The 16,937-nt window shown below is 62.3% G+C and overlaps 2 protein-coding genes and 1 non-coding gene across 10 annotated transcripts; 1 reads left to right on the forward strand and 2 right to left on the reverse strand.

The window, feature by feature from the left end:
• The first annotated feature begins 61 nt into the window (after positions 1-61).
• Positions 62-168, forward strand: LOC116652453 (U6 spliceosomal RNA). Its single transcript, XR_004305469.1, has one exon. It is a non-coding gene; the product is annotated as a U6 spliceosomal RNA (small nuclear RNA).
• A 105-nt stretch (positions 169-273) lies between these two features.
• Positions 274-12,423, reverse strand: ABCA7 (ATP binding cassette subfamily A member 7). Of its 8 annotated transcripts, none has more exons than XM_085517699.1 (48): positions 12,295-12,423; positions 11,382-11,456; positions 11,212-11,305; positions 10,978-11,119; positions 10,684-10,906; positions 10,492-10,572; positions 10,183-10,414; positions 9,957-10,096; positions 9,776-9,892; positions 9,326-9,699; positions 9,065-9,241; positions 8,716-8,938; positions 8,424-8,645; positions 8,100-8,304; positions 7,902-8,018; positions 7,634-7,805; positions 7,407-7,538; positions 7,203-7,342; positions 6,974-7,111; positions 6,655-6,842; positions 6,518-6,569; positions 6,243-6,445; positions 6,100-6,148; positions 5,912-5,998; positions 5,571-5,588; positions 5,268-5,419; positions 5,077-5,201; positions 4,906-5,004; positions 4,623-4,818; positions 4,459-4,553; positions 4,240-4,272; positions 4,053-4,158; positions 3,894-3,968; positions 3,611-3,780; positions 3,370-3,547; positions 3,158-3,273; positions 2,931-3,075; positions 2,729-2,852; positions 2,512-2,641; positions 2,315-2,435; positions 2,151-2,213; positions 1,977-2,083; positions 1,608-1,749; positions 1,404-1,538; positions 1,231-1,334; positions 1,069-1,161; positions 751-994; positions 274-673 (listed from the first exon to the last, which is right to left on the reverse strand). In XM_085517699.1, exons 2-48 carry the CDS (start codon positions 11,445-11,447, stop codon positions 515-517), a joined length of 6,504 nt encoding a protein of 2,167 aa, XP_085373825.1. In that variant the 5' UTR covers positions 11,448-11,456; positions 12,295-12,423; the 3' UTR covers positions 274-514. The 8 variants fall into 8 exon arrangements, 6 of the variants coding, with proteins under 6 accessions (XP_085373825.1, XP_085373826.1, XP_085373827.1 ...); XM_085517700.1 differs by lacking the exon at positions 12,295-12,423 and adding an exon at positions 11,959-12,093; XM_085517701.1 differs by lacking the exon at positions 12,295-12,423 and adding an exon at positions 11,839-11,949.
• A 291-nt stretch (positions 12,424-12,714) lies between these two features.
• CNN2 (calponin 2) lies at positions 12,715-16,919 on the reverse strand. The gene is made up of 7 exons (XM_015886355.2): positions 16,801-16,919; positions 14,511-14,632; positions 14,218-14,284; positions 13,998-14,135; positions 13,771-13,887; positions 13,488-13,634; positions 12,715-13,396 (listed from the first exon to the last, which is right to left on the reverse strand). Exons 1-7 carry the CDS (start codon positions 16,861-16,863, stop codon positions 13,133-13,135), a joined length of 918 nt encoding a protein of 305 aa, XP_015741841.2. The 5' UTR covers positions 16,864-16,919; the 3' UTR covers positions 12,715-13,132.
• Between the last annotated feature and the right edge of the window lie 18 nt (positions 16,920-16,937).

A 16,937-nucleotide genomic window follows, 5' to 3' on the forward strand; every position in this document is an offset into this window, starting at 1 on the left:
CATTACTTAAAAATCATTAGATAAAAGGGGTTTATATAGCCGACGATGGGAATAGGGATTCGTGCTCGCTTCGGCAGCACATATACTAAAATTGGAACGATACAGAGAAGATTAGCATGGCCCCTGCGCAAGGATGACACGCAAATTCGTGAAGCGTTCCATATTTTTTGCTGCACACCGACACCCCTCAGTGCTGCTCCCCAGCTCTATTTTTTACTCCCCCTCCACCCCCACGACCCCGTTTGGTCACAGCCACAAAGCACGGCGCTCCGCCCGCGGCACTGCAGCGCTTTATTATCGCGTTCAGAGCGAGCAGCACAACCCGGCACTCAGCCCCGCTGTAGGGAGCGGACCAGCCTCCCCCTGCGGTTCCGACCCGGGACATCGTGACCCCAAACCAGCAGCGTGCTGCAGCCGGGCTCCAGGCCAGCGGCAGACCGGGACCAGTGGCTGTGAACCAGCTGGGAGCAGGGCTGGGGCTGGGGGGGGGGGTCCAGGGGGCTTTCAGCCACACTCAGACCACGCTCTCCCTATAGCTGTCGTCCTCCAGGAACGGCATCGGTGTCCTCCCGGTCACTGGGGCCATATCCTGCCCTGCTGTTGCATCCTGCCCTGATCCCATGTCCTGTACCTGGTCCCCGTCGTTCTGCTCCCTGGCAAAGTGCACAAAGACCTGCAAGGATGGGGAGGGGGTGAGCAGCAGCAACAGCACGAAGGACCCCATACACCGTGCCCCCACACCGCCATCACCTGGTCCAGGGTGGTCTGTGACACAGAGTAATCCTGGATGTGGCCGTGCCCGCAGTGCTCTGCCAGCACTCCGAACACTTGAGCCAAGGAGCAGGCATTGGAAGGCAGACGGTACTGCAGCGTGCTGCCGTGCTGCTCCTGCAGCGCGATGCCGGGGAAGCTGCGCTGCATCAGCTGCTGCACTGAACACAAAGCAGGGCCGGGCCCCGCAGCCCGCACCACCACCGTGTATCCATCCCCAAACCTGCACCAAGGAATGGACGGCAATGCAGGCAGCCCCTCCTCACCCACCCAGCGGGGCAGCCCCCCACCCATTACCGGTTCTTAAGGTGCTGCACGCTGCCCAGGCAGCGGAATCGGCCGTTGACCATGATGGCCATCCTGGTGCACAGCGCCTCGCACTCCTCCATGCTGCCGGAGGGGGGGAAGGTGTGATACACACAGCAGGGACCACAGGTATCCCCTGTGCTGGGAACCCACCTGTGGGATGTGAGCAGCACGGAGCGACCCTCCCTGACCAGGCTGAGGATGCAGTCCCATAGGAAACGCCGGGCACCTGGGTCCATCCCCGTTGTGGGCTCATCCTGCAGCCACAGCATCAGCTCCAGCCCCATAGCTGTCACCTCCCTCCCCCCCCCAACTGCCCCACTGACCAGGAAGATGATGGGGGGGCTGCCGAGCAGGGCTATGGCTGTGGACAGCTTGCGCTTGTTGCCCCCACTGTATGTGCCCGCCAGGCGGTCTGCATGTGGTCCCAAACCCAGCTTGGCAATGCCCCATTGAGCCACCTGTAAGAGTAGGTGTGGGGGTGAGGATGGGGCTGGAGGGGCCGGGGGAGGCTGGGCTGTGGGCTGTACCCTGGGGGTCTCCTCCTCTGGCACCCCACGCAGACGGCTGTAGAACTGCAGATGTTCCCTCCCCGTCAGCAGCTCGGTGATGGCATCGAACTGTGGGCAGTAGCCCATGTTCTGATGGACAGCCTGCAGGTCGGTGAGCACGCTGCAGGATGGGACATGGTGAGTACGCTGTGGGACCAAGGACAAGCTGCAGGAACCAGGGACAAGCTGCAGGGATAAGGGTGAGGCTGAGCAAGCAGCAGGGTTAGGAATGAGCAAACTGCAGGGATGAGGATGAGGATGAGGATGAAGAAGCCAGCACGCAGGCTGCAGGGATGAGGGTAAGTGTGAACAGATGGTGAGGAGGGATATTGATGCAGATGCTCCCACCTGTGTCCCTTCAGCCAGGCTTCCCCCAGCGTCACTTCTGTGTCCCCCGTCAGCATCTTGAAGGTGGATGTCTTCCCAGCACCATTCACCCCCAGGAGCCCGAAGCACTGTAGAGCAGTGAGCTTAGCAGCAGCACTGACCCCCACCCCACAGTGCAAGGACCCCAGCACTCACCTCACCAGGTGGGACGGCCAGGCACAGCCGATCCACTGCTGGAGTACGCCGGTACCTGTACACCTACAATGAGTGGGATCGCTGTGAGGCACCTCCTATCCAGGGGACACAGCACCCATCAGTGGGATGGGGGACATGGGACGGGGCACGGTGCAGCCACACACCTTGGTCAGGTCCTTCAGCAGCAGGACGGCACTGCGCCGTGCTGTGCTGCCCACACGCACCCGCTCCTGGGCTACGTCCTCATCCTCATCCCCCAGCGAGGGCAGCTGCAGAGCACGTGGGCTGGGGGAGCAGCAGTGAGATCTCCTATAGTCCCCATTGCCCCCATCACCCCCATCTCCCCTGGGCCAGCCCTCACCGGAGCCTCAGGAAGAAGCGATACTGCAGCAGTAAGGTAAAGAGGAAGAAGATGACGCCCTCGATGGCCATGGCAAACATGTTCTTCCCTGCTAAGTCCCAGGACAGCGGGGACACGAAGCGCTTGTCTCCTATAAAAGGAGGGGAAAGGAGTTGCAGGATGAGGGGCACAGGGAGGGGGTTGGGCAGGGGAGCAGCCCTGCACCCTCTGCACTCACCGAACCTCTCAAAGGCATCGGCCATCGCCTGGTTCTTCACCATGTCGATGAGGCCTCGGCCCAGGCAGAAGTGGGGGAAGATGAGGAAGACTTTCTTTAGGATGCGGTTGATGTTGTTGAGCTTCTATGGGGCAGTGAGGGAAGGATGGGAGAACAGGCAGAGCCAATCAGCCCCCATTGAGGGATGGGGCCCGGGGCTCACTTGGTCCTCAAAGAGCTCCAGCACGAAGGTGGCCACGCTGCCATTGATGCCAATGAAGAGGTTGACACATGTCAGGGCCACGTAGGCTGTGCTGGGGATGCTGAAGAGGAAGGAGGCCGGGTACATCAGGGGGGTGATAGACCACCTGGAGGGCAGAGAAAGGGGCTGAGTGGGCGCAGCTGGGGGCACCCACCCCCATCCCATCCCTGGTTCCACCAGCCCCTCACCCATAGAGCAGCAGCAGCAGCACCAGGGCAGGCAGGTTGGCTGAGGACACATAGGACTTCTGCTGGAAGCAGAGGAAGATGAGGACAACCAGCAATGCAGGGACCAGGTAGTTGCACTATGGGCATGAGAAACCAGGCAGGGGGTGACAAAGAGGTCCTGGCCCTCAGGTGCCACAGATGTGCCCCATCCTGACCCCATCCCCATCCCGCACCATGTCCCAAGCAAAGTTGCCCAGCCAGTATGTGACAGGCTTCATCCCACTGATGAACTGCAGATGCTTGGCCTTGCTGACCCGCTCCTCAATGAGGAAGAGCACAAAGCTGGCCGGGACGAAGGACATGGCGAAGATCACACAGATGGAGACCAGCACATCCACCGATGTGGCCATCCTGCAGCAGAAAGGGAGTCAGAGGGCAACGGGGCACCCACAGGAGCCCAAACCCAACACTCACAGTGCAGCCTCTGAGAGCTGCTCCTTGGTGAGGTTCAGGGGGTGGTTGATGGCTGTGATGCCATAGAGTGTAGGGTCAGATCCCGCAGGCAGCTGTGCCCTCAGCAGCCCATTGCTGGCCACGTTGAGGAAGGCGACCATGGCGTGCCAGCCCTTGTTGTTGAACCACACCTGCAGCCCAAGGGTGCTCACTGGGTTCTGTTCCATTTCCCTCTGCCAGCCCCACAGCAGAGAAAGGACACAGCCAGTGCCACATGTCCCCATGCCCCCAGCTCTGAGCTCACCTTGATGTTCCTGCGTGCATCCAAGCCCTCAAAGAAGTGGCTCAAGTTGCCCAGGAGCCGATCCATGGGGCTGCCCTGGGGCATGACATGGGGTGAGCTGCAACTCATGCAGCAGCCTCTCCCCACGCTCACTCAGGTGGGCACAGAGCCTGGCCATACCTGGGTGACGTTGAAGAGCTCTCTCAGCTCCTGCACTGCACTGCCCACCTCCTCTGCTGATGGCAGGAGCTGTGAGCCACCAGCACCCAGGGAGAAGCCACCATACCTGGATGTGCAGGAGAGTTGGGTGCTCACATGGCACTGCACAGCCACCCTGCCCGAGCTGACCCACTGCCCCCACACCCACCTCTGCTCATTCACCCACTTCTTGGTTTTGAGCCTGGAAGAAACAAGGGTGGGGGGGGGAAAACAGCTGTAAGGAGACATCACATCTGTGTGTGACAGCTCAGCCATGAGATGGATCGCATTTTACCCTGCCCTGTCTTCCCCACTGCCCTCCCTGTGGTCCCCCCCATAGTGTCTGGGTACCGTCCCCATACACAGGACAGGTGCTGGGAGCACTCACCCCTGGCGAATGAGCTGGGGGTAGGTTTTCACCAGGTAATCAGAGATGTTCCTGCCTGTCAGGTTCAGCAGGATGTCCCCCGTTCCCCTTTGCACCTGATGGGGATGGACAGATGGATGCACAGCCCCACCACCTGCCTGGACCCCAGCGGCAACCACAGATACCTGGGGTGGTGGGAGCCCCCCGGCAGCCGTGGGGCACTCGGGCAGCATCCTGCGCGTCCCCGGCCCGCTGCACTGGCAGGACGGGGACGGCTCAGCTGGTGTCCAGTTCCAACGCTGCAGCGCTTCCAGCACGGCCGGGGGGGTTGGGGGCTGCCTGAAGCCGTCGGGGTGGGACGCAGGTGGGCACGGCCCTGTCCTGCTCAACAAGCACCGGAGGGAGGGGAGACCCCCAGTAAGAACGTGGCATCGAAGCGGAGCGGAGCCCCCCCAGCTCCATACTGACCCCTCCGCCGTGTCCTTCATGCAGGCGGTGCCGAAGCCCGGCTCGTCCAGGAGCGCTGCCAACAAATGGGACGTGTCCGCATCCCCCGGAGCATCATTGCTGTAAAAGAGCCCTGGAGTGGGACGGCGGCTCATTCGGGGTGTGAGGAGCATTAGGGGAGCGGGGGTGCACCTGAAGAAGGTGAATTGATGGCCGTACATCCCGGGATCCAAACGCAGCGCTGGGTACCTCCCGATGGGCGGCACGATGAGGCTGAAGAGCAGCGCAACGCAGACAAAGACAGCGGGCAGGACGATCTGCGGGGCCGCAGGTCAGGGCTCACCCCATCCCTGGGTCGTCCCCCCGACCCCCCACGGCCGTACCTGTGCGAAGAAGCCCCTCGTGCTGCGCCGGGCGTGGAGCAGCCGCTTGGTGAAGAGCGCACGGAGCTGCTGCCGGGTGAGCGCCCAGCCCTGCACACACCGGTTGCCCTCGGCTGCTCCACGCAGCAGGTCCGTCTCCTGCGGCTCCTCTGCTGCAAAGCACAGACGGGTCCTGAGCCGGCTCCCGGCAGCGAGAAGCAAGGACTAAACCCCAGTATAGGGGCACGGTTTGCTGCAGGGACGGCCCTGAGCCTGGGTGCTGCATGCGGGGACACCAGGGACTCCCCAGCCCCCTGTTCCTACCTCTGCGGGCTCCTTGGGCTCAGTGTAAGGAAAAAGGAGAGCAGGGTTATAGCTACTGTAGCCCCTCCACCCCCCCAGCCCAGCTGATGCTCTTATGCACAATCTCTGCCCCCAGCAGAAGGGGCCAGGTCACATCCCCAGTTCATTCACACCCCCAGACTCACTCCCATCGCAGCTTCCCACCATTCCCAATACCCAGAGAACACCATGAGGTTGAACAGACTCAGTGCTGCACAGCATCCCTCCATCCAGCCCTGCCTGCACAGACGGATGCATACTGAGGTCCATACCCAGCCCTGGGGGTGGGCTACCAGCCCCCCGGCCTCAGCTCCCCCCTTTACCCGGCTCCTCTGCAGCTGCTCCCGTGTCCCCCTCCTTATTGGGGACCTCTCCTCTCCCCAGCGGGGCTGTTCTGCTGCTGCTGCTGCCTGATAAAACAGGATGGCAGTGGGGCCACAGCCCCCAGTACCTCCTCATCCTGCACATCAGGGTCCCGAAGCTTCGTTCCAACCGGGACCGACTCCTTTACCTGTCCTGCCACCATCCACCCCGCTGTCCTCAGCCACTTTCAGAAAGATCTAAGGGGGAAGGGAGCTGCCTTCACACACAGCTCAGGCACCCACTGCCCCAGCAGTAAGACCCTCTGGGCACATCTCCGGGCTCTATTAATACCTCCTCCAGCGTGGTGTCTGAGATGCCGTATCCAGAGATGCCCAGCTCACCCAGTCGCGCATCCAGCTCCCGGAACAGCTCCCCAAAAGCTCCATCCTTGGCCCCACTGTAGGGCAGCACGAAAAGCACCTCGCGCCCGATGTCCTCCACCAGCCGGGAGCCGGGGACGTGCTGCTGCAGCAGTGCCGACAGCTGCGGCACATCTGAGGACGGGGAGGGCGGTGCTCAGGGTTTGCGGGGCCGGGGTGCGGTGCGGGGCTGTGCGGGGACGCTACCCGCGGTGCTGCCCTCGCTGTCCCGCTCGCCGCCCTCGGAGGTGCCGCCGTCCTGCGGGAAAGGGAAGCAAAGGGTGGGTGGGTGGGTAGGATCCAATGAGGGGCTCTGGGTATGGAGAGTCGGGAGGGGAAGGAACCTTTTTGATGGAGCCCAGCTCGGTGAGTTCCCGTTTGACCAAGGTGAGGTAGTAGCCCGTGCCCAGCCTGGATTTGAGGAAGAGAGGAGACCCGCAACAGCGGAGCCGGCCCTGCGAGATGATGGCGATGCGGTCCCCCAGCAGCTCCGCCTCGTCCATGTAGTGCGTGGAGAGGATGATGGTGCGCCCTGGGGGCACAGAGCCGCCGTCCCGATCCCATCTCCCCTCTCTGGATCCCATCTCACCCCACAGTGAAGCCCTGATTCTGTAGGGCTGGGGGCTGGCAGCAGACTGATGGATCCCCCACCCCAGTCCTCACCTTTGCGGTACTTGAGCAGCAGCTCCCAGATGCTACGGCGTGAGTAGGGGTCAACACCGGCTGTGGGCTCATCCAGGACCACGACCTTGGAGCCGCCCACAAAAGCAATGGCCACGGAGAGCTTCCTCTGCATGCCGCCTGCAGGGAGAGCGGGCATTGGGGACGGTATTGGGATGGAAATTGGGGGGTAATTATGGGTATGGCAATAGGGATAGCACAGCTCACACACCCGACAGGTTCCTGGTCTGCTCCTGGCGCTTGTGGGGCAGCCCCGTGTCCTGGAGTAGCTGCTCCATCTCTGCTTGCACTTGCTCCTCCGCCAGCCCCTTTAACCTCCCATAGAACCAGATGTGCTCCTCCACCGTCAGGCTGTGGGGTGGGGGGGGTCAGCGGGGGTCCTGCCTGCTGCTCCCCCCACCCCTACCCTGCATACATGTCAAAAAGCACGTTGTGCTGCGGGCACATCCCCATGGACCTCCGGATACTGTCGATATCGGAGCGGATATCCCAGCCCAGGATATAGGCAGTGCCGGAGGTGGGGGGCAGCAGCCCGGTCAGGATGGACCTGGGGAGGAGGGGGGTGGTAAATTGGAGGTGGCAGAGTGCATGGGAGGCTCTGAGCCCACCCTCATGGGGAGCTGGGTGGGGATTCCAGCTCACATGGTGGTGGTCTTGCCGGCCCCATTGTGGCCCAGGAACGAGGTGATTTGCCCCTCGTAGAAGTCCAGGCTCAGCCCATCGACGGCCACATGGCTGCCGCTGCGGTAAACCTTCACCAGGTTGCGGATGGAGACTCCGGGCTGTAGCTGGGCAGGCGGCTCCTCCACCAGCACTGGGAGCCACCGGTGAAGTCACAGCCAGGCAGGACCTTGGCAATGGGGGCAGCACCCACCCCCTGGCCCTGCCATCACCACGGGCAGGGGCTCACCTTGAGGTGCAGTGAGAGAACTGCTGGGGTACGGGGGGTATCCGGCTGAGGGCGGCTCTCCAAACCAGTAGCTCTTCAGGAAGGGAAAATTCCAGGGCTTGGGGACACCGTACTGACCTATGGGCACAGACACAGGGGGGTGAGCAGGGCCCAGAGGGGCTGGCAAAGGGCTGCAAGGGGCAGAAGCTCTGCACTCACCTGGGAGGACACCCTCAATGTACCAGGCTGCCAGCCCATAGAGGACGGCATCCAGCAGCAGCAGCCCCATGGCCAAGGCGAAGCTGTAGGGGTCTCCTGGCACAGGGCTGGTGCCCAGGTTGTGCCACTGCATGCCCACCCCCTGCTCCTCATACAGCGAGAAGTACTCACAACCAAAGCCAAAGGCCACTGGGGACAGCAGGCTCTGCAGCAGCAAGAACATGGGCACAGGTGGAAGACACGGTCATGGGGTCCTGAGCACCCAAACCCCACACCCAGCTCATCCAAGGGATATTGGGGTGCAGGGAATGAGGTGCTGCTCACCACGAGGACTCGGAGCAGGAAGGTGACGTGGTCACGCCACGCCACACACAGCACATAGGGCAGGTAGAGAGAGAAGTAAAGGATGCCACCGCACGCTGAGGCCAGGTTGGCACGGGGGAAGAAGGTGCTGATGAGGAAGCACTGACAGATGGTGGCCACTGAGAAGGTGCCGAGGAAGAGGAAGATGACGGCTGGGTTGCTGTAGGGCAGGATGTCTCCCAGCTGCAAAGTGAGGCAGGTTGAAGCTGCAGAACCCCCCCCATACCACGCCGGCTCTCACCCCCCAACCTGCCTTAAGGATGAGGACGAGGAGAGCGGAGCTGAGGAGGAAGGGGATGAAGCTGCTGAGGAACCAGCTGAGCCAGAGCATCCCGCTGCTCAGCCCCATGCTCCGCATGGTCTCCTTGAGACGCGCCTCCTTCTCATGCACCACCCCCTTGATGATCATGGCCACCGAGTAGATCCACGCCAGCGTCATGAAGAGCGGCAGCGAGCGGTTCAGAACCCGCAGGAACCTGAGGGGGGGGCATCAGTCTGACCCCCCCCCCATAATGTCCCACCACCAACAGGGACACAGCCCTGCAGCAGCACTCAGCCCATACCCCAGGGCAATGGGTCGCTGGGGGTCCTGCAGCACTCACACATCATCCACGTAACAGGGGTACGGCATCTGCTGCAGGTAGACCCCCACCCGTGGGGCAGCCCCTGTCTGCACCCTCACCACCGCCTGTTCCACCAGGTCCTGCACGTAGATAAAGCCACCCCATACGTAGCGCAGGTCACTGAATGGGTCAGCTGCAGGGCCCGGGTCCCAAAACCTGCGTAGAGCAGCATGTTGAGGAAGGGAGCAGACAACAGCCCACCCCAGGCTTGGGATGCTCAGAGGGGCTGCATCCAACAACCTGTCCTTGATCTTGTTAGTCCTTGTGACATCGTCGATGTCCATGCGGATCTTGTAGCGCACATGGGGGGGCAGCTCAGTGGACGTGGTGTTCAGAGGGGGCTGGAAGACCACGGCAGCCCAGAACTGCCTTTCCTCCAGCAGCTCCATGGCACGAGCCACCAGCTGCTCCTCGCTGCCCACTGCTTCAATCTTATCCAGCCGGATACACCCCAGGAGCTGTGACAGCAAACCCAGTGCCCGCTCTGCTTCATCCAGTGCCTGCTGCCAGCTGAGCCCTGCTGGCCCAACCAGCAACTGGGCCAGCACTGACTGCGAGGTGCCATTGAGGAGCCTGTCCATGAGTGGGGCTGTGCCCGGTGCCAGCAGCAGCTCCTGCACAGCATCATCATATGATATCACCACCTGGTCCTGGAGGTGGCCCCATGCAGCCCCCACTCTGGGCACGTACCTGCAGCACCCGCAGCTCCTGGCTGCTATTGAGAACGGCACGGATGTGGGCTCCCAGCTCCAATGCAGCAGCAGCCGTGTCCCGCAGTGCTGCCAGCTCTTGGAAGGTGTGGTTCACCTGCACGGGGAAGGGATTAGGGGGGGAAACAGGTTGCAGCCCCCCCAGCACTGTGTACAATCACCTCGGCCATGACGCGGTCGGTGGCAGGACTGGGTGGTGTGTACAGGATCTTGCCCACAAAGAGTGGTTTGATGCCACGCCAGATGAGCTGTGAGAATGGGGCAGCCTCCAGGCTGCGGAGCAGCTCCAGGCAGAAAGGACCTGGAATGGGGGGGAGAGCCAAAGCCTTGCATTGCCCCCACCCCCAGAGGGGCACCTGAGGGTCCCTGATCCCCATCCCCTCTCACTGGTGTGGTTGTCGGGGGTCTCCGTGCTGCTCCTGGAGTCGTTGCGGTGCATGAAGGCCCCGACATCGCTGTCCTCGTACCAGTTGAGGGAGGGCACCTGCAGCCCCCCACCCTCGGGGTGCCCACAGGCGATGCGTGATACAGCCTCAAAGGTGCCCACAGCGGAGGAACCGGGGGCTGTCAGCACTGCGACCTCACGCTGCAGCTCAGCCACTGTGCCCATGGTGGAGAGCTGCAGAGAGAGGGGCTGCAGGGAGGGCCCAGCATGGGGCAGGGATATAGGGCAGGGATGATATGGGGATGCAGTACCTCCTGCAGCAGGGACTCAGCGCTCTGCAGGAAGGGGCCCAGGGATGCCAGGGCATTATCCATCCCTGAGCTCATCCACTCCTATAGGGGTCACAGAGAGGGTTCACAGCCACCCCAAACACCCCCAGCAGTTGGAGGGGGGGGTCCAGCTGTGCCTCAAGTTTGGCTGCTGCGGGCACCCTGAGCACTCACATCAGGTGAGCTGAGCCCCTCCAGCATTGCCTGGTGCAGCACAGGCAGCAGCGAGGCGTTGCTGTTGAGGAGGCGTGTGAGAGCATCGTCCTGCAGCAGCCGGGATGAGATGGGCAGGGTGCGGCCCCGCAGTGCAGGCAGGAGCTGGGCGAGGTGGTGCAGGAGCTGCCATCCATCAGCACGGCGCAGGGCCTGGCGGACATCAGCCAGCAGGCGGGACAGGCTGTAGGTATAGGGGGGGATGTGAGGGGAGCAGAGCCTGGCCTGGCACCCCATATTGCCCACCCTGCTCACATAGAGCCTCCGAAGTTGCCCACTGTGCCGGGGGTCTCTCCAGGGGTGGGCTGCTGGAAGCAGGGGTTGTGCACGTTGCAGAGGATACCCTGCAGCCAAGGCAGCGTCCCAGCTGACGGCAGGGCCTTGTTGGGGAAATGGCCTGATGGGGAAAGAGATGAGTCTGGGGGCTGCATGGAGAAACCCTGGCCCCCACCCTACACAACAGCAGGAGCAAGGCATGGCAACACTCACACTGATGCTGCTGGAAGGGCGGGTGGGAGCTCCTCACTGCCACCAGCACGAGGAAGAGGAAGAGCGGCCACAGCAGCTCGATGGCCAACTGCACCTGGGGGACACTGCAGCTAAATGGGACTGTGAGACCACCGCAGGGACCCCCTACCCGAGCTGCAGGCGTTGCTCACCCGCTGCCGCCGGCGGTAGGCGAGGTTCTTCCAGAGCAACAGCCGCAACTGCGTCCCCACAGCCATCGTGTTGTGCTGCGGGATGAGAACCACCCCATAGTCCTGAGTCACTGCCTCCATCCCCCTGCCAAGCAGGGCTGGGTTGGGCACAAGCACAACCCCGCGGTGCCGGGAGGAGTCGGCTCCGGAACTCAGCCAACAAAGCGCTTTTCCCATCCCAAGCCTCCAAATCCCGTTCTTTCGCAAAGCAAAACCAGCAAAACAGGCAGGAGCTCCGAGGAGCCCCTTTGGATGCAGGAGATGGGTTCACCCGCATGGGGCTGCAGGATGGGCCAGGTCATTGCCCGTGCCTCAATATCCCAAATACTCAGCTCCCATCCCTCGTGCATGGCACAAGGATGAAATGCGAGCTCACACCCCGCTCCCTGCCCGGCTCCTCCGGTTTCCCCGCTGTTACCTCTGATACCAGCCCCGCTCGGAGCGGGGAAGTGCCTGGATGCAGCCGGAACGGAGCAAGGGGGGCAAAGAGCCGCTGCAGCCGGGGCTGCCCCCTCGGTGCCCGGAGCCGCGCACTCACCTGTCCGCCCCGGTCCTACGGGGGGGGGTGGGAGGCACCGGATGGGATTATGGGATCCCGAGCGGCAAATCCCGCTGATCTCCGCCGGAGGGGGGGGGGAGGAAGGAGGGTTCGCCTCGTGCTGCTATAGGGAGGGGGCACGGGGGGAGGATAACCCTACAACCGGGGGGAAACTGAGGCAAGGAGCGCCGGGGGGGCAACGGGGAGCGGCACGGCCTCAGCTCCAGCTGGAGAGTCCAGGGGGGGCAGGGAGCCGCTTTGGGGGGTGAGGGGGGAGGAAGGATACGCATAGCAAAGGGGAGATGGAAACACGAAAGATGATAAGGGGGTCCCCACCGAATCCCGTTACCGATGCCGGTTCCAAAGTCACGTTATCACTGCGGGCTCCGCCCCGGCCGTCTTGCAAAGTAGCTGCGTCATGGAGCGGGGGGTCTTAAAGGGACCCCGCAGCTTCCCGAGGGTCCCGAAGTCGCCCCCTCCTCGCAGCGCAACGGCTCCAGCTGCGGGTATTGCTGGGTAATGCGGGGCGGTTGCGGGAAGGGATGGGGCCGAGCTGCCGCTCTCCACGTGCAGCGCTTCACCCCAAAGCATCCCCGGCCCATGGTCCAGGGGTCACACCGGGCTCGGATCCCAAACCCCCCCCCCAGCCCCACAGCCCCGCTGCTGGGAGCCCCCCCAGCCCTGCAGCAGCGCCCCAGCAGAGCGCAGCAGAGAGCGCTTCCTGTTCAAGGGGCTCTTAAAGGTCGATTCCTTTCGTTTCTTTCTTTTTTTTTTTTTTCTTTTAAACAACACCTTTCAATATAAGAACATCTGTATTAAAAACCCCACGTGGTTGAATAAATCCCCCTCCCACCCCACCTGGCTCGAAGCTGCCATCACCGGGCAGCTGGTTGAGATGGAATCAGAACCTTTGAGTCCCAAGAGTTCTCCAAAGTAACAACGCTTCCAGCTTTTGCTTTCATAGGGAATCATAGGAGAGCATGGGATGCCCACATAGGATGTCCTTCCAAGCACCAGGACAAGGGGTGGGCGAAGCTGCAGGGCTGGTCCCTTCCCAGCAAAAGAGATTCCTTCGGACACGATTTCAACCCAAACACACGACGTTTAAAAAGAGGGAATGATGAATTGAGGCTGGAATGTGGCTGTGAGATGGACTGCATGGGGACAGCCCTGCTCAGCAGCTCTCCTCCTGCTGGTAATAGTGGTACCCTATGGGGTCGGTGCCTGGCTCATTGGCATTGTTGGCTGCATCCCCTGGGGTGCCCTGTGGGCAGTATTTGGGGTCATAGATCTGGCGACCCAAACCAAAGACCTGCCCGCTCTGATTGGCACCCTGGTTAGAGCCCATCTGCAGTGACATGGAGGAGTTGTCACACTTTTCCAGCCCCATCTTAGCATCGTAGATGTGCCGCCGGGTGCCAGGTGCTGTCATCCCCACCTGGAAGGAAGGAGGGGAGCAAGTGGGGCTCAGCACGGTGCTCCCCACAATGTTATCCCGCAGCCATGCTCCCTCCCTCCCCCCAACTCACCTGGCTGGCACATTTGTTGGTGCCCATCTGCAGGCTGATGGTGGAATGGTCCATGGGAGGCAGGATCTGGTTCTTGGGGTCATAGAGGTGCCTCCTGGTGCCGTAGGCTGTCATACCGGACTGGCTGGCACATTTATTGGTGCCCATCTGGGCAACAGAGAGTGGTGAGAAGTGGGAAATGCCACATGCCCCCCCCCACAACACCATCCCCATCCTCATACAGGAGATGACATAGAAACCCCCCAGCTGTGATGTGGGGCACTGGGGGTTGGCAGCCACCCACCTGCAGCCCGATCACGCACTGCCCAGCCTTCATCTTGGCCTCATCAAAGTTCCTTTGCTGCCTCTCCGAGTATTTCACACCAATGTCCACACCACTCTGCAGCCCCTTGGTCTTGGCCTGAGGAAAGGTGGTGAGAAACGAGAGGTCTCAGGCTTGGGGAGGTGCTGGACATGGATTAGTGCTCACCCATCCCATGGAGCTGCTCTCATCCCACCCCATGTTCTCACCATGCCTGCCAGCGCCAGCAGTGACACCTGCACCTGAGTCAGGTTCCCACTCTCAAACAGGTCGTTGGCTTCAAAGAGGTCCACGGGGTTCATGCCGTAGCTGGCCATGGCCTTGATGAAGTTGGAGAGGTTCTCGAGCTGAAGGGAAGCACAGAGCAGTCAGGTTGTGGGGAGGGGGCACAGGGCGGCCAGGTTGGGGACATGGAGAACTTGTACCCACCTGGTGCCAGTTCAGTGCTGAGCGGTTGATCTTCCTCACCGAGTTGGGCTGCAGTTTGTTCATCAGCCTGGGGGGAGATATTGGTGAGCTTGGGGGTATGAGGGTCTCCCCTCCCCAGGGGAATGCTGCTGTCACCCGGGGGTCTCTGGGCTCACTCCTCCCAGCTGGGAATGATGAACACTGGAGATCCCATAGCCCCCTTCCCACTGCTGCCCCATGGCCTCCCCATAGCTGGGTTTCATGCAGTGCCTGGGGGCTGTGCTGGCACCTCCCATGGGTGCCGTGGGACTCACTCGCAGAGGATGACCCCATCCTTCAGCCCCTTCTGGAAGTCGGCCCCGATCTGCAGCCCGGTGACACTTTCGATCCACGTCCGCAGCTCTGCTTCCTTCTGTGGGTCGTATTTCTGAGCGAGCTGTGTGTGTGGAGGGGATATGGGGTGGTCAGATACAGCCCTGTGTGCACCCCCAGACCCTGTGGGGACCTCTGAAGGCCGGTCCCATTGCACACCGCAGTGCGAGGAGCAGTTTGGACTGCAATCAGTTGCAATTTCCTGGTGCACAGGAAACCCAGATTCAACGGTACAGAGGCTGCCGAGGGGAGGAAGGAGAACAAGAGCTGCTGCAGGGCCCCATGGGGTGGGCATGGAGGATGGAGGGTGATGGTGGAGAACGAAGCCACCGAGCACATCCTGCACCACCGGCTGCTGCTCTGCACGCAGGAGCTGCCCCCAGCCCTGCACAGCGCTGTCATCCAGCACAGCCCACAGTCTCGCACGCGGTGACCCCGAGACTCTACAACTGTCAAAGGGGAAGAGGACGAGCTGCTGCTGTGGCTGCTTCCCACCTCCGCCCACGGGACCCGGCACCGACCCCGCCGCGTTCATCCCTCCCCGTCGGGGCTCTTTGCGCCGCAGCGGATTCCTCGGTCACCGCGGCTATGCCAGGAATGCGGCCGCCTCCTCCCAGATGCAAAGCAGCTGCCCGGGCACAGCATCTCATCGACCAGACCGAGGAGAGAGCAGAGCTCACACTGAATGGGGCAGGGAAAGGTGGCACAAGAGGAGGCTGAGAGCCCCGACAGCCACCGATGCCCATATGGACACAGTACAGCCCACCCTGTGCCAAGAGCCCAGGGACTCCATGGGGCTGAGGTCTCCTGTAGGAGGGGGGCTCAGCTCAGCTCAGCTTGTGCTGCAGGGTCACCAAGCTGGTCCCCAGGCTCCATCAGACACCTCTATGGAGCTTTGCACAGATAGAACTGAGTGGGAGCGCAGCCCTGCAGCCTCTGTGCCTCAGTTTCCCTCTTAGTAGCCCTGCTGTGTGATTCTTCACACAGAAAACAGATGTGGGGGGGGGGATGTTGATCTCCCAGAACATCAGAGGGTTCAGAGCTGCCCCCATGGGAGACACCAGCTGTTCCCAAGGGCAATGACCCCACAGCACAGTCCCAAAGGGGAAGCTGGAGCTGACCAGGACGCACAGACAGAGCGGCCACCACGGTCACACTCGTGCCATCACACGGGTCCTGGTGGGATCCCCCCCCCACATATGATTCCTCTTCCCCCCCGCCCCATATGCAGGGCTCAGAGGAGGCAGCAGAGGAGCAGAGGGTCATCCTGGAGCAGCCCATAAGAGCCCCCATCACAGCTCAGGACAGTGCTGCAGGTCAGACGGGTTCCCAGCAGTGATGTCAGTGCTCATCCTGCACAGCGGGGCCGTCAGACTGGCTCAGCTCTTGCTGAACCAAGCTAAAGCACCTGGGAGCAGGTAGCGGCGAGGCCCCAGCACGTGTCCACCCACTGGGTGCAGGCAGAGGCCCGTCCTCACACGATGATGAAACCCAAATCTCCATTGAGGCCGGGAGGGAGAGCCCCAACCTGAGCTCTGCGTGCATCCCGCATCCTGCCTGTGTCCTGGGTTGGATGTCCAACCACTGACCCCATCCCTGTGCTGCATGGGGAGCAGTGGTGCACAGGGAAGAGAAGGGGGCTGCTGCACCCCCCATGGCTGAGCCCCATTCCCAAAGCAGGAATGGGACACAGCCCAGGCTGTGGACTCATCCAGGGGCACCCAGCCATGCTCTGAGTGTGGGAAGGGCAGCCCTCCCCACAGCACCCCGCATCATCTTGGACTGCAAACAGCCCCAGAAAAGTAACCGGGTTCTACTTTCCCCTTCCAGTCTCACAGCAGGGTTCAGTCCGAGCCCTGGGGCCCACCAAGAGGGACACGATGGGGTCGGGGCCGCCCCCCAAGGGATGCAAAGCGATGGGAAAACAGAGCAGGGAAACCTCGGGAGCGGAGCAGCACGGAACCGGGGCCATCGCTCCATTCACCCCGCCGGGAACAGCACCGGGGCGAGAGTGGGGGTGGGCGGTGCCCCGGACCCCTCACAGACACTATGGACCTTTAGAGGCAGAGTCAGAGCGTCCCACGACCGGAGAGCAGCCCCGGCACCCCCCACACCCCGGGACCCGGTTCCGCATCCTCCGGATGGCACCGGGACCCTCGGAACACCCCCGGGACTTCTCAACTCGCAAACCCCCGTTGGTCCCGGTAACCCCCCGCCCCCGGCTCGGCTCACCCGGTTCTTGACCTCCGCGGACAGGCCGTAGGAGGGGCCCTTGTTGAACTGGGAGCTGCTCATGGTGCGGCAACGGAGCGGGGATCGGCGGCGGGACCGGGAGGGACCGGGCGGGACCCGGCGGGGAGCGGGGGGGG

This window comes from Coturnix japonica, chromosome 16, assembly GCF_054131305.1.
Source record: "Coturnix japonica strain WE chromosome 16, WE-NBRP24, whole genome shotgun sequence".
Taxonomy (NCBI): Eukaryota; Metazoa; Chordata; class Aves; order Galliformes; family Phasianidae; genus Coturnix; species Coturnix japonica.

Bases quoted from the DNA above. Each gene is read 5' to 3' on its own strand.
- ABCA7 (XM_015886260.3), bottom strand. From the start codon at position 11,597: ATGGGAAAAGCGCTTTGTTGGCTGAGTTCCGGAGCCGACTCCTCCCGG. The intron at 10,907-10,977 runs GTGAGCAGGGTG...CTATACCTACAG, and splicing joins GGCAACTTCGGAGGCTCTAT to CCTGTCCCGCCTGCTGGCTG. The intron at 3,548-3,610 runs GTGAGTGTTGGG...TTTCTGCTGCAG, and splicing joins CAGCTCTCAGAGGCTGCACT to GATGGCCACATCGGTGGATG.
- CNN2 (XM_015886355.2), bottom strand. From the start codon at position 16,863: ATGAGCAGCTCCCAGTTCAACAAGGGCCCCTCCTACGGCCTGTCCGCG. The intron at 14,633-16,800 runs GTGAGCCGAGCC...CCACACACACAG, and splicing joins CCGCGGAGGTCAAGAACCGG to CTCGCTCAGAAATACGACCC. The intron at 13,397-13,487 runs GTGAGTTGGGGG...CCTTCCTTCCAG, and splicing joins CCAACAAATGTGCCAGCCAG to GTGGGGATGACAGCACCTGG.